The sequence below is a fragment of the Solea senegalensis genome, linkage group LG14, assembly GCF_019176455.1.
Source record: "Solea senegalensis isolate Sse05_10M linkage group LG14, IFAPA_SoseM_1, whole genome shotgun sequence".
Classification (NCBI taxonomy): Eukaryota; Metazoa; Chordata; class Actinopteri; order Pleuronectiformes; family Soleidae; genus Solea; species Solea senegalensis.
In genome coordinates, this window is record NC_058034.1 from 20,806,939 (window position 1) to 20,820,331 (window position 13,393).

At 39.6% G+C, this 13,393-nt stretch overlaps 1 protein-coding gene across 1 annotated transcript in view; it reads right to left on the reverse strand.

Moving 5' to 3' along the window:
• The window catches only part of LOC122781030 (exocyst complex component 4-like), a 66,900-nt gene that overhangs the window by 53,383 nt on the left and 124 nt on the right, over positions 1 to 13,393 (reverse strand). Inside the window, exons 2-7 of the mRNA XM_044044522.1 lie at positions 12,240 to 12,429; positions 10,798 to 10,992; positions 7,369 to 7,562; positions 5,875 to 5,984; positions 3,421 to 3,512; positions 3,101 to 3,255 (exon numbers count right to left, since the gene is read on the reverse strand). Of these exons, the coding sequence (XP_043900457.1) occupies positions 3,101 to 3,255; positions 3,421 to 3,512; positions 5,875 to 5,984; positions 7,369 to 7,562; positions 10,798 to 10,992; positions 12,240 to 12,429 (936 nt within the window). The remainder of the gene's footprint in view (positions 1 to 3,100; positions 3,256 to 3,420; positions 3,513 to 5,874; positions 5,985 to 7,368; positions 7,563 to 10,797; positions 10,993 to 12,239; positions 12,430 to 13,393) is intronic.

Consider the following 13,393-nt stretch of genomic DNA (forward strand, 5'->3'; position numbering starts at 1 on the left):
GCTTTTTTTAACAGCCTGATTAACTTTCGTCTTACTCCATAGAGTCATTGAAAGTTTACTAGAGCCTGGAGGGAATCAAATTGATGCAATCTGACTTTGTGACAAAAATTCAACTCTCTATTCTACCAGCTAAAGATAGCACTGCCACTAGAAGGGTAAGTGTTGTGTTGCCGTAATGTAGCATAACATTAGCATTGGCAATGGGCAGTGTAATGTAAATAACTGCTGTGCACACTAGCTCTTGGTGAATCTAGTCTGAATCTACCCTCTGATCAAGAGCTACCCATGAAATCCGTTGCTTGTGGGTTCTCATCTCTCCGTCTTCTTCTGCTCGCTGTGAGCACTACTCATAGAAGCAATTCACCTGCGCTGTCCCTCTGGATCTGTGGGGATCCAGTAAAATGTTCTCCCAGTAGCCTGTCTCTGACTGTTTTGGCCTCCCGGGGCTCAACATCTATCCACCATCTTCACTTTTATGATGAAAACAACCGACAGAGATAAGTTGTCTTGCATGTCGCCTGATTAATGTGTTGTCTAGTATCTACGCCTGTAGAGGTGAACAGCGTGGTTTCCTGCCAGAGGGTGTCAGCTACTGAAGCTCTACTGATAGACACACATACAAGAAGAGAGCAAACTAGTTCTCATTATCTGTCAGTGGAGGCCATTCTAATCCACAATGTCTGTTCTTTGAGACCTCACTTCTCATTTCCCCTCAGAGTCGAAGTGGACACACACATAGCTGATGAACAGTGAGGAGAGAAAAAGAAAGACGTGCACTGTTCAATTCCCTGTTTAAGAGACTGGCATTACATCTGAGAGTGTTTCAGTTTGGGAAGATAACAGAAGGGCCCCCTTTTCATCCACTTGGTTATCACTCACAGAGAATAAAATTACCATAAACAGAGTTTTAAGAGTTAAAGTGCAACGTCTTCTTGCTGGTCTTAGAGTGGAAATACAGTCACACATATTTGGCCATCAGACTTTTTCCAAGGACCACTCAACTGAACAGGCAGTAAAAAAAAACAGGGCATAAGTGACAAGCAATCACTCTTTTGATCAGTGAGGTTTTCTTGTTTTTAAATTGGATTTAAAATACTTTGCCTTTCATTTTTAATGTCCTTTGGTCATTCAAGCATGTCTTCACTTTAAATCAGCTCTCTTTCTGAGAGTTTCAGATTACTTTCTGAGTCTCTTTTTTTTTTTTTCCCAAGAACATAAAAGGGGTCTGTTTTTGAAATGGAAAAATAAAAATGTAATGCGAGTTCAACAAGTCTGATTTGATTTAAATTAAAATGAACTACACAAGATCAGCGGTGCATGCTAATGATTTTGTCGCGCAGAGTGGGAACCTGTCTCGAGTATCTTTATGAATGACCAAGTGAAAGGCAGTGGAAATGAAAATGCACTTTCAGTGTGGTGGATCACAAACGACGTGAATGGGAACATAAACCTCCAAGAGCAAGTCAGACCACTGTATATGCTGTAAAGTGCTAAAGTGTTACCTGCTATAAAATATAGTGTACAATAATGTAGGACCATTGTTCCCTACAAGTGGTACGTTGGTTGGAGTTTCCATAGCAACAAGCCTTGGCTTTAAATTAAAGGGAACATTGGCAGTACTAGGTGTGTATGTATACGAATACAAACACATACACACTTCTAAGTGTTCATATAAATGCAATTCAGTGTGCGCTGACTGAAATGCTGAGTTAAGCACTTGCACACATACGCACACACAGGCAAACTTAAAACAATCTGTAAGGATTGGAGCTGGGAATGAGCTACACGGTGGCCTAGTACATTGGGGTCAAATGAGATTCAGCAGGCAACAGGAAAAGGAAAGGCAGACGAGGCCAGAGAGAACATCCCTGACAGAAAACAAGACGTTCCTCTTAAAAGGTTCAGGATCAGTGGACTGAGACCTGTGCTTCCCAAGCCTGCTCACTGTATGTGCATGTCTGCAAGAGCCGACGTGACCGCTTTTAAAATGTAGCAGTCCTCTAAGGCAGGTGTGAAATTGTTTGTGCATGTATGTATGGGTGTGTTTATCCATGACTTGTCAGGGTTTAAAGCAGCAGAGTATCTGTTTTCATGGTCTGGGGCAGGTGAGTTTCCAGTCTTAAACTTTATTGTGTTTCATACCTGGTTTACTGTCTGACTATGAACATCCTGGGAATACATTCAAAACATGTTCTCCACTACCTTCTCTGTCAAATCATAATACACCTAAAACATCCACTGCATGTAGCACCAAAGGTGAAAGCTGACTAATCCAATGCATATGAGTAGTTATGTATAAACAGCTGTAAAGTACAGTATGAGCCAATTCCGATCTGGTAATGACATCAATCCTCAGTGATCTGATTGCTGTTACTGTCCTGGATGCATCCACTGTGACCACAAAAGATCTAATCTGTCTTCCCACACTCTGTATTCAAATACATACTGAACGAGTCTGACTGTATGTGTCTGATGTCAACATGAACAAAAGGGTCAGGGGGAAACGGTGAATCAATGTGCTACTCACGCTGCTGTAGCATGAAATATTTTTTAACCATCACAAAAAAGAAATTGTGATGATGAGTGTGGCAGTGGCAGTGACTACAAATAAATCAAAATATAAAAAAAACTGACAAGTGTAAAAACAGCATTTTGGAGTTAACACAAAGATCCTAACCAAACAGAGAAAGCTTGTATGCTGCTTTAAAAAAAAAAAACTATTTGCATAGATACAATACTACAGGGATTACAAATGACAGCCTATATCAGTGGTAACAATGGTGGCTGTGTTCTGCTGTTTACAATGATCATTTTCAGAAACATTGCTTGTGCTTCTTATTATCTTCTGTCAGGCAAATGTTATCATTTTTAAAAGATGGCTTTCATCTTTCAACTGAATTGCGTACAGTTTCCTCTTCAGGTAATCTATCTGCAGCATCCACCTTTCCCTCCTCATTTTCTATTCATTTAGTATTCAGTTTTCTCCATTTATTTTCCTGATCTGGAGCAACTCACTCTTGAGGGGATGGTTCTCCACTCTCAGGAACCAATGATACCTTTAATATAGTGCCTCTTCAACCTCACTATCTTCAAACTTTACCTTGGTTGGCTCTCCTGGGCCAGGTTCTCTCCTCTCTGATAGGCATGGTCTGCTATCTGAGTAGTGGACCTCTTAACAATCTGTTTCAGCTCAGGCTCCAGCCGCTCCATTATGGCTTTAATTGTCTCTGGGATTTTCTTCAGCTTGGCCAGAGCCTGAAGGAAAAAGGGCATCACAAACATTTTACTTGATGCAAAATCATCACACAAACACTGATGTAACCGCACAGAACACAAAAGGTGGCTGTAAAATCATTCAGGTGTTAAAAAGTCACAATTAACAGTGTGCACTATACAGTTATGTCCATGTACAGTGCGTACCTTGATGAGGATGCCCATGAACTCAGCACTGTTCTCCTCTGGATCAACCTCAGATAGGTCAGCTTGGTTCAGCTCTCGCACATCCTCACGCACTGAAGAATATACATAGACACATGTTAACTGTGAATGTTCATGAAATATTTAAACCAGCTGCTTATATTATATTATATTTGTGCAATCATGCTCCATAGACACAAATCATTTTGTGTAGCCTAGATGGAAACAATAGAATATCTACAGTATTTTATTCTGGCACCAGTAATATAACATACTGTAACATAGCACATCTGCGCATGTTTGCACCTATCCTGTTGTCACCCTGCCTACTCCACCCCCGCCTCCACCCCAAGCTCTCACAATATGACTTAGCCACATTAGCCGCTAAATCGAGAGTGGCAGCATGGAGTGATGCCCTAATTTCCATTAGATGGAGCCTCCCAATTCCCCATCAAAGTATGTTAACAGAGTTAATGTTTATGGCAAGTTAATGGACTTTGGGTGTACTTCCCTTTTTCCTCAGTCCAACTATAGTTTGTGCAATAATTATGACAATTACTATCGATAAATGAGGTGCTCTAATGCTATTAGACAAATTGGCAAGCTAGACAAGTGATAGAAGCTGGCTGCTGTGTCGTGACCATAGTTGTTAGCATGACAGTGTATTGGCACTTAACGCCTGGTGGTTGCTAATTGCAGTGGTTTTCTGCGAGTAGTGCGGGGAAAAAAGTGGTTTAGCTTTTACTTTTAGGACCAGAGGGTGGGCGAATTGAATGGATATTCATTAAGTATTAGTGTTTGTTCGTACATTAGTGTGTTCGAGGTCAAGTCGTGCATGTTGTATACTGTTGCTGTGCTAAATTGTACAAATAAAATGAGGTGGAGATAAAAGGTACATAAGTGCCGCCGAAAGAGCTAAATGTAAAAATGAGTGCGACAGAGGAAATGCAGAAAAAAAACAACTTAACAACCGTTGGATGACATAAAAATGCTGGCTACATCATACCTTCAGATAATCATTTTGTTGTCAGGAGCCAGTCATACGGTAACATTGTTAGTGAGTCACTATCACACTGCAAGTAAGACTGCAGCATCCACCTATCATCAATACCGCTTATCGTTTGAGGGACATGGGAGGGGCAGGTTACACCCTGATCTCACCAGTCCATCACAGGACCAAAAGACAGAAAATCATGTGCACATTAACACCAACAGGTATTTTAGAGTGTTCAATTCATCTATCCCCAAACTACAAGTGGGAGGAGTACCTGCAGAAAGCACACACTGACAACACAGAGTTTCATACCAAGAACCAAAACCAGTGCTAACCACTGCACGGCAATGATTGCAGCAGAAACACTTGAATAAGTCTGTGGATGCTGAGTGTATATGCTGTGAGATTGCCTGGTATCAACTAAGCTAAACACGACATAGTGAGTCACTAATTCAGAGTGCCAAGTGTGGGTGGTGAAGAAAGTGCCGGGCTTAATATAAAAAAACTCAGAAATACTAAAGGAACACCAAGTTATTACAGGATTAACTTTTTTCATTATCTTCTTGTTTGTGTTCCTCTGCGCTCAGCCTGGAAGGAACGCGGGGCTGACTGAGAGAACTGAGAGAATTCATACATTCCCACAGTTATAGTCTGCATTATTAGCCCCTGTGAGAAGCCCTGGGTACCAGTTTGAGTATAATGAATGTTTTTCCCCTGCTGTGATGACATAGATGCTGGGTGACTAATAGTGCAGATAGGGGGGACAAGATAATTACAATTTTAGTGAGGGGGAAACTATACTACGATCATAGTTGAGGATGTTATGACATATACTCCAAGGCAAGAAATGTGGGTGAATGCTTGTGCGCAAAGTTTTGTGCAATGAGGCATCAATGTGAGTGTTTAGTCTGTTAAGTGTGTGTAATACTGTGTGTGTGCAAGACAGTGAAGGTTATACACACCCATAATGACATGCAAATGGATGTAAGACAGAGTGATGCTAATGACTTCATTATCACTAAGAATATCAGCGCAGTGAAAACAAAACTGCTAAGTGAAATCCACACATTTTGTTTTCCATCGAGACCACAAACAATACTTTGCCAATATGTTTATCTATATTGTTCACCCAATGTATTACATTTTATATTCATTGGAGAGCAAACTACTGGATATCAACTACTGTTCGACGATATCAGCCAAAACCCATTTTTTATCAATTATTGCCATTGTTTTTATTAAAAGAAAGTCTAGTGTGTAACATGTAAGAGGAAGAATGGCTCCTCTGACATAAATCCAATGCAAAAAAACAAAGAAGAAATAGGAAATGGCAGAGACAGTAGGAGAGTAAAAAGGGTGGAGTTGTTTTGAAGGACACTGTAGTTCTTTGAAGCATCTGCAATGTCACCAGTGAATATCACTAATTCTTGAATGGATCTTTATTGTGGAAGGGAAATTCATACCACCACTTGATCCAGGCGTGCTGAACTGTGATGAATCCAAAAGCTTGCGTGGGGTGGACAGGCTGCTGACATCCAACACAGGCACTGGAGAGGAGTCTCTGGTAGTGGAGCTGTGAAGAGAATATCAGATTTAGAGATTATCAAAATAAAATCAAGGCATTACTTATAATGCTTTCAGTCTGGAGTCTATAAATCATGATGTTGCAATGGCATGAGAGGAAAGTAACTCCATGATGTGGGAGAAATCATTTCTTACACATACAAAGCTTTGGTATGCACCAACAGAAACATATGCACTAACCTGTCCATCCCTAACAAAAGCAATCTACCGTAATATAAAAAAAAAATCCTTGCATCTCTGGGTGGAATTGGTGCTGCTTTCCAATAAGCCATTTATCAAGCCTTAAGCTAGAGGTGGAAGCAATCCAGGTCCTTTAAGTTGGAAGGTATAAACACAGTGTGCCTGCTAAGTGACTAGGGTGTATGGAGGCTGGCTTGTTGTTAGAAGCGACCCAATACAGGGAGGCCAGGATCTGTCACTGGCTGACCCTCAGTAATAAATCATACCTCACCTACCCACCACCACCATAATTACTGCTCCACACACACACACACAGACACATTTGTAAAAGTGCAAACCACACTTTCACTGAATGTTTTTTCACGCAACACAACACAACACAACAGCATCAACAGTAGTGTGCCACATTATACCCAATAAGTTACACAGCTGCTTCATAAAACTAAGAAACTGGCCCTTGGGTCATGGAGGCACAGCTTAAATTATTCTCTCAGTGGCTGCAAAACCACTTCATCATTTACAGCATCACTAGTGTCATACAAAAACCGGCTGCTGCCATTCTGTCATTTTATTGAATTACTGCCAGTAATTGGCAGCTGACACAGCCACCAAATTTAAACAATGCCCCCCAACAAAATGTGTGTATTTTGTCTGACTTTCAAACTATGCCACCAACCTTGACTCCAAGTGACTGCCTTTAAAATTCCCTATGAGTGAAATTGTGCTTTTTGTGTCTTCACAGTAAATTATTTGGTGTATTTTTTGTTGTTTCTTTAGGAACTTTCAGAGCAGAAAGTACAAACCTAAGGAAGAAGTGTAACAAGTTAGACAAAGTCTAATTGTTTTTGTCAGTAATTGGTGTGGTTTCCATACAGTAAATAACTGGCTACTTGCACTTTGTTGTTGTACCAGTGGAATAACTTGATAATGAAGGCACATCTATACAGTCTTTGAAGGCTATATATCTGTTGACTACATAATAAGACAAAAACAACAATTTTTATTCTTCAGACACAAGCAAACTGAGCAAATGATGTACTTTTATAACAGGCTTTAACTTTTTTCTTCTTCCTTTTCAACTTCACTTTCTCTATCTCTCACAGTGGTAAACTGAGGAAATTAAAGACCATACAGGGAAGAAGGTAAGAACATGGATGCTCCCAATGCAAGAAATGTAGGAAATCCCCCATTACCTTAGAAGGCGGGCAGCATTTTTGTCCTTGTTTTTGAGTCCCAGGCGACTTGTTGATTTGATGTAGAGGTGTCGGTGTAGTTCATCAATGAGAACAAGGTGGATGTTGAGCTTCTTGCTATGGAGCTCCAACCGCAGATCTCCAAGTCCTTCCACCTGCAGCAAGGGGCCTTCCAATGACTCCACAGCTGACACCTGCATCATGACAACATAACAGCCAAAGACGTAACATTTTGAATCATGAATTTTTGACACAAAAACACTATAAACAGACCCATGGAAGGACGAATTTAGAGAGGAGTTCCCCTAGCAACCAAAAATGTATACAAAAGAAAAACATCATTATCAATATGTGTTCTTAATTCCACAAAGTGACCACCGAGCTTTTAAAAACAGCCGCAGTAAAGAGCAATTTCTTGTTTTGATGACTCCATTTATGATTTTATGCTGTTGAGCATAAGGCAAACAATAAGGTTCTACACTACTCTACTGTGTACTACTCTACTCTATACTAAAACTAGTGACAGTCCACTGAATGGTACATAAAAGTAGACATAGTCTTCTGGTTTGCCAACCCCAAAGTAATAATAATAAACAGAATATCCTCATGGAGCCGACTACACTAAAAACTAATGAACAACAACTTGAAAAATACACTGTTTCTTCTGTTTATGTACTTCAATTGGTACAAAAACTATCTAAAATCTCCTCATGCTTTTTGGAGTCGTGCTCTTCATTTCTCCAGATTCACTCGGTCTGCCTCCCTCTTTCCCTTTTTTTTTTATTTTTTATGACCAGGAGCAGCTGTGGTCATAGCATGTTTGCAGTTAATAAATATTCATGTCATTAAATAAAACATGTCTGTCTGTATCTGTATATTTATGCGCATGTATGTGCTTTTCCGGGTGTATTTTAAGATCACTAATGGCCACATGATATCACTGTATATTTAGATGGCAATGGGGGAGGGGGGTCAGGAGGGAATGGATAGTGGGGGATTGCGAGGGCATGGGTCAAGTGAGTGTTGATGCAAATGAGAGCCACATTAGTGACAAGATGGGCTAATGTGTTGCATGATCAGCCCCTTTTGCTTTATAGAATTACCCAGCATGCCTGCAAGACTTGTGTATTCTGTGTGTGTGTGTGTGTGTGTGTGCACACTCCTCAGATGCATCTGTATGATTATATGACTGTAAATCATATAACATTTTTGTGTCTGTGTGTGGGGGGTTAGCAATTACCACCAGGCTGAGATGACAGAGGAAGGGTTGTTAACATCATTAGTGGGACCAGGCCTGACAGTGAACTGAATTTGCTTAGGAAGAGAAGAGAGGAGAGGAGAGGAGAGGAGAGGAGAGGAGAGAGGAGAGGAGAGGAGAGGAGAGGAGAGGAGGCCACCACCATTCTTTTTAAAAGCAGACAAACTTTCACAACTCAATTCACAATATAAATAAAAGCAAAATGTGCATTAAAATGTTTGACTATTCTTTTACTGCCATTTCATTCACAGGTATTATTATTTTGAATGGGTAAACCAGACATTACACTTAATTTTATGCATATTTTATTTTCATGAATCTTAAATGGGGAAACAATTAGGCAAAACCTTTCCCACAACACACCTGTGGGTCCTGACCCAGACTCTGGGAATGACTTGTCTACAGACAAAATATGACCAATGTGACATAAATGTGGTATTATAGTTGAGGCACTCAAAAGACATGGCTGCCCGAGTCCATAACACCGCTCTTTTGGACACAAAACACACTACATGTTAGTTTTGTGTCTTAGTTTCATTTGTTGCCCACAATTCAATATTTGGCTCATCAGTTATCACCAAAAAGTCTACATACATCAAACAAACATAATGTTGCACCTAAGTTTCTCTCATGTTTCACAGTGAGGCCTGAAATTCACACTGCTGAGGTCTCACAGTGTGCAGGCATTAAATAAAAGCAAGGCTTCTCATAAACACATGCAGAAAGAAAGAATTATGAGAGAGAAAGAAAGCAAGAAGGCAAGCAAGGAAGAAAGAACACATCAGGGACTCTGAGATAGATAGACAAAGATATGTCCTAAGCACAAATACAAGCGTCTTAGAAGGTAGCCGTCTAAATAACCACATCTTTAAAAGTTAATGCCAAGAAAACATGCAAATGTTTAAAAAAATAAATACATTACATTATTAATTTACATTTAACGCTGTACAAAATGTACAAGCAAAGCATTATTCTGTCTCTCTAGGGCGTGTTTTACTGCTAGGTGTCCAGCATTTATGAAATGCCATTCAGTCAGTGCATGCTATTATTTCCGCTCTCAAGGTGTGTTTATTTAAATCAATCTGTAGTGGATGGTGGAATAATTTGTGTTAAAAAAAAAAGTTATTTCAAAGATGTCACTTCGCCTTTTTGAAGCCATTAATAACATTTTCTACTTTAGCTCAAGTGCAGGTTATTCAAACTGGACATTTCATACATTAGCTATTCATGAAGCATGTCAACATAGCAAAACGTAGCATAAAGTGTGCTTTAAAGTCTGCTTTTTACAGCCTGATAAAAATGCACCATCAAGACAGAAGCAGAGTGTCCAACTGACTTTGAAATTTCCACATACTTTCACACTAACACACTGATCCGACTGAGCACAGGTTGAATTAAGTTTCAATTCTTTCCACTCCCACAAAGAGGATTTTCCAAGGTTCCTAAGACGCTAGCGCATGCCTCTTTTGTACCCTCATCGTACGATAACCCCATTCTAGCAAACTAATTATTAACAAAGTCAGAGGGAAGATGTGAGGGAGTGACAGAGGGAGGGAGCGAGTGAAAGGAAGTGAAGGAACAGAGGGATCAGTGCTTGGTCATTTAGTCCTCATTGCCATCCTTCTGCTCCCCTGCTGCGCACACGGCAAAGCACACTTCAAAAGAACAAGAGTACACACTTGCATCAACACCTGCAATGCCTTTAGATGGTGTCTGCTTGAAGTAAAAGAGTTGCAGCCACTGGACTGTTCAAGACTAGAAAAGAATTTTTAAAAGGATGAAAGGCACACACCCAGAAATCAATCTTAGCAGAAACGCTTCATAAACCCTGGTATATATATATATATATGTGGGTGTGTGTGGGTGTGTGTGTACACAACTGGTCTCCGCAACACCCAATCAGTATTGCCACAAATGCATTTACATGCTGAATGTCAATATGTTTTCTGACTTCAGCAAAAAAACTTTTTTCCATTTCTCAGTTTGTTTTTTTCTGTGAGCTATCCCAACTGAGCAGAGAAACAATTTTGCCCAAACCAAAACATATTTGTATGCATCATGCAGTCTATATCTCACTCTCTGCCCGTCTGCCACTCAGTATATGTGAAATAATGTCCCACTCACTCACACATTCTTAAGACAAACCACCCACTGAAAATGAGTCTACTCACCAGCATATCCGTGGCATGAAGGTAGTGTTTGCTTGTCATATAGGACTCCAGCCGTTGAGGCACCTGCTTGATGCTTTCAATTTCATCCAGCAGCTGGAGGACATGCTTGTGCTCGATGCCTTCTATCCACAGCTTCCTCAGCTCATCCCTTTTGCAATGTAGAAGCATCTTACAAGAGAGGAGGTTCTCCTTTACCTGCAGGACAGAGTGAGTTGGAATTTAGGACACAACATTTTGTACTGTAGCAATACCTCATAATAAATGCATTTTGAAATGTTTTTGAAACAAGTCCTCTCTGTATATTGTTTTTCTTTATTTAAAATTACTTCAGGCAACCATATCTATTATACTTCAATAATCATTTAGTTCCTTCTAGCATGGCTACTAAAACCATAAATGAAGTCACTAATATGCAAAGTGCTATATCATTAGTTTACCATTCTGTTTTGTTCCTGTAGTCAAAAGACATGACAATAAACAATAACTAACTTATTTAACTGTCAAAAACATGACATGAAATCACTATAGGGAGCGCAGGTGAAATATTAGCAAACTATGAAACAACGCTGTAAGAGACAACATGTTTAGTAATATTATTTTTGTGCTTCAGCAAATAATGTGTTCCTAAATAAAGGTCCTACACACCCACACAATAACAGGTGTTTGTACTGGCTGATTAAATCGCAAGATGTAATCTATTCTGGAGGATTTTCACACAAAGAAGACATTTTGACAAGTCACAAAGAGAAAATAACAAGTGTAAATTAATGGTGGTTGATTTCTAGATCCAGGTATTGATCCTGTTGGTTCAATGCCACAGCACTTAAATCTGCATCGTGTAGTGTTAACGTTACTGTATTGGTACCACCTATGCTTTTCCAAATATATCAGGAGAAATATTCTGCTGTGAAAAAGAGGTGAGGGATGGCAAAAATTAAACTTTGTTATGTAATCATTTGAAGGCAGAAGTGGACAAGTACACTTCAGTTAAATGACAGTTGTAACCTCCTGGGGAAAAAGGGCTGGGAGACTAATTGTATTCCTGTCAAATATGTATTGGTTTGCTTGTGAAAAGGGTAAAAGGACTGACCTCAACATTTTGAAAAAGGGTGATGGAGAAAATAATGTCCAGGGAGCAATGGGTTCTGCACTTCAGCTCAAAGTTATTAAGTGGGCAGTTTTCTTCTTGAGTGAACAGGATTTGTGTTAATTAAGTCTGTCTTTCAGTACTGGAAAAAAGGGCAAAAACTCTGATAAGAGAAGCTTTTAATGAGACAAATGAAGAGGAGTGGGAAAATACTTAATTATTTTGTTTGTACTGAAGTCATTGCTTTAAAGTCCACCTCAAACAGTTTTGGCAGGAACTCAAGTACCAGTTTTCACAATCCTTCAGGTTCATTTTATTCAGTGACCATTTTTGAATAAATGTCCCTGCTTCCTACCTGTTTTATCTTGTTGCGGGAGCTGGTGATGCGCTCTGTGATGCTCTGGTAGGTCCGAATGGCAGTGGTGAGTTCTGCATAATGCTGAACGATCAGCTCATCTAAATCCCTGTCGCATGTCTCAAAGGCCTCTTCCAGACGACCCTTCTCCGTCTCTCTGTCCTGCACATCATCACTGCTGGACAGAGTCCTGCATCAGGAGGGAGGAGAAAAGCAGAAATAAACCATATTGAAATCATCCGATAATAGACCAACGTGGACCCTCAGAAAAAGTCAATGAAACGTTTTCAAGACATCCCTCATCAAAAACGCTAATGGTTGTACCAAAATGTCAACCTTGAAAACACACCTTTTCATTTGATATATGTTTGTATTTGTATTTTTAATGCCTCTATTATATCATACAGTGTATTTAAAAAGACTATTGTTTTAATTATTACATAAAGCACTTGAAGACAATTCAATGGTAGAAAGTATGAGAGTAACACTTGGATGCTGACATGCAGATTCAGTGCAGGCAGCATGGTAGTAAGTGGTGGTATTTTCTTAATTACCTTGTTAAATATTAATTAGTGGTTGTACTCATTGGATTCTCTTACATTCACAAAAGCAAGCGTTTATGTAACTTTATGTCAATTGACAAAATTCACATAATTTCTTTCTGTGTGAGAGAAAGTAAAGATTCGGACAGACAGAAAAAAGGCATCAAAGAAATTACTACAGCGGGAACTCTCTGAAATAGTTTATCATTGATACACATTTATAAACCATAACGCAAATACGTCTATCACACATCATTTTACAACCGTTATTAGAGGACCAACACCAAAAGATTGGTCGGTGTTTTAGTGAAGAACGTGTACTACTTATCGTGTCTGTGAGCACCTGGTTGTTAAACAAAGGAACACGCCGTGACCAAATGAGATTGTCACTATTTCCTCTGCATCAGCAAGGAATACACAGTTATTGTTTACTAATAAAGTCAATGCAATACTGAAGCTTAAACTATCTTTCCAATAATAAATATACCGGAAGGATGTAGCCAACATAGCTAACATAGCATAAAAGCTAGCTGTCATAGCGTCTCTTCAGTGTCAACATGCGAATACACTTCAACGGCTGTGCGACATTTCGCGCCGGCTCTGTGAACTGCA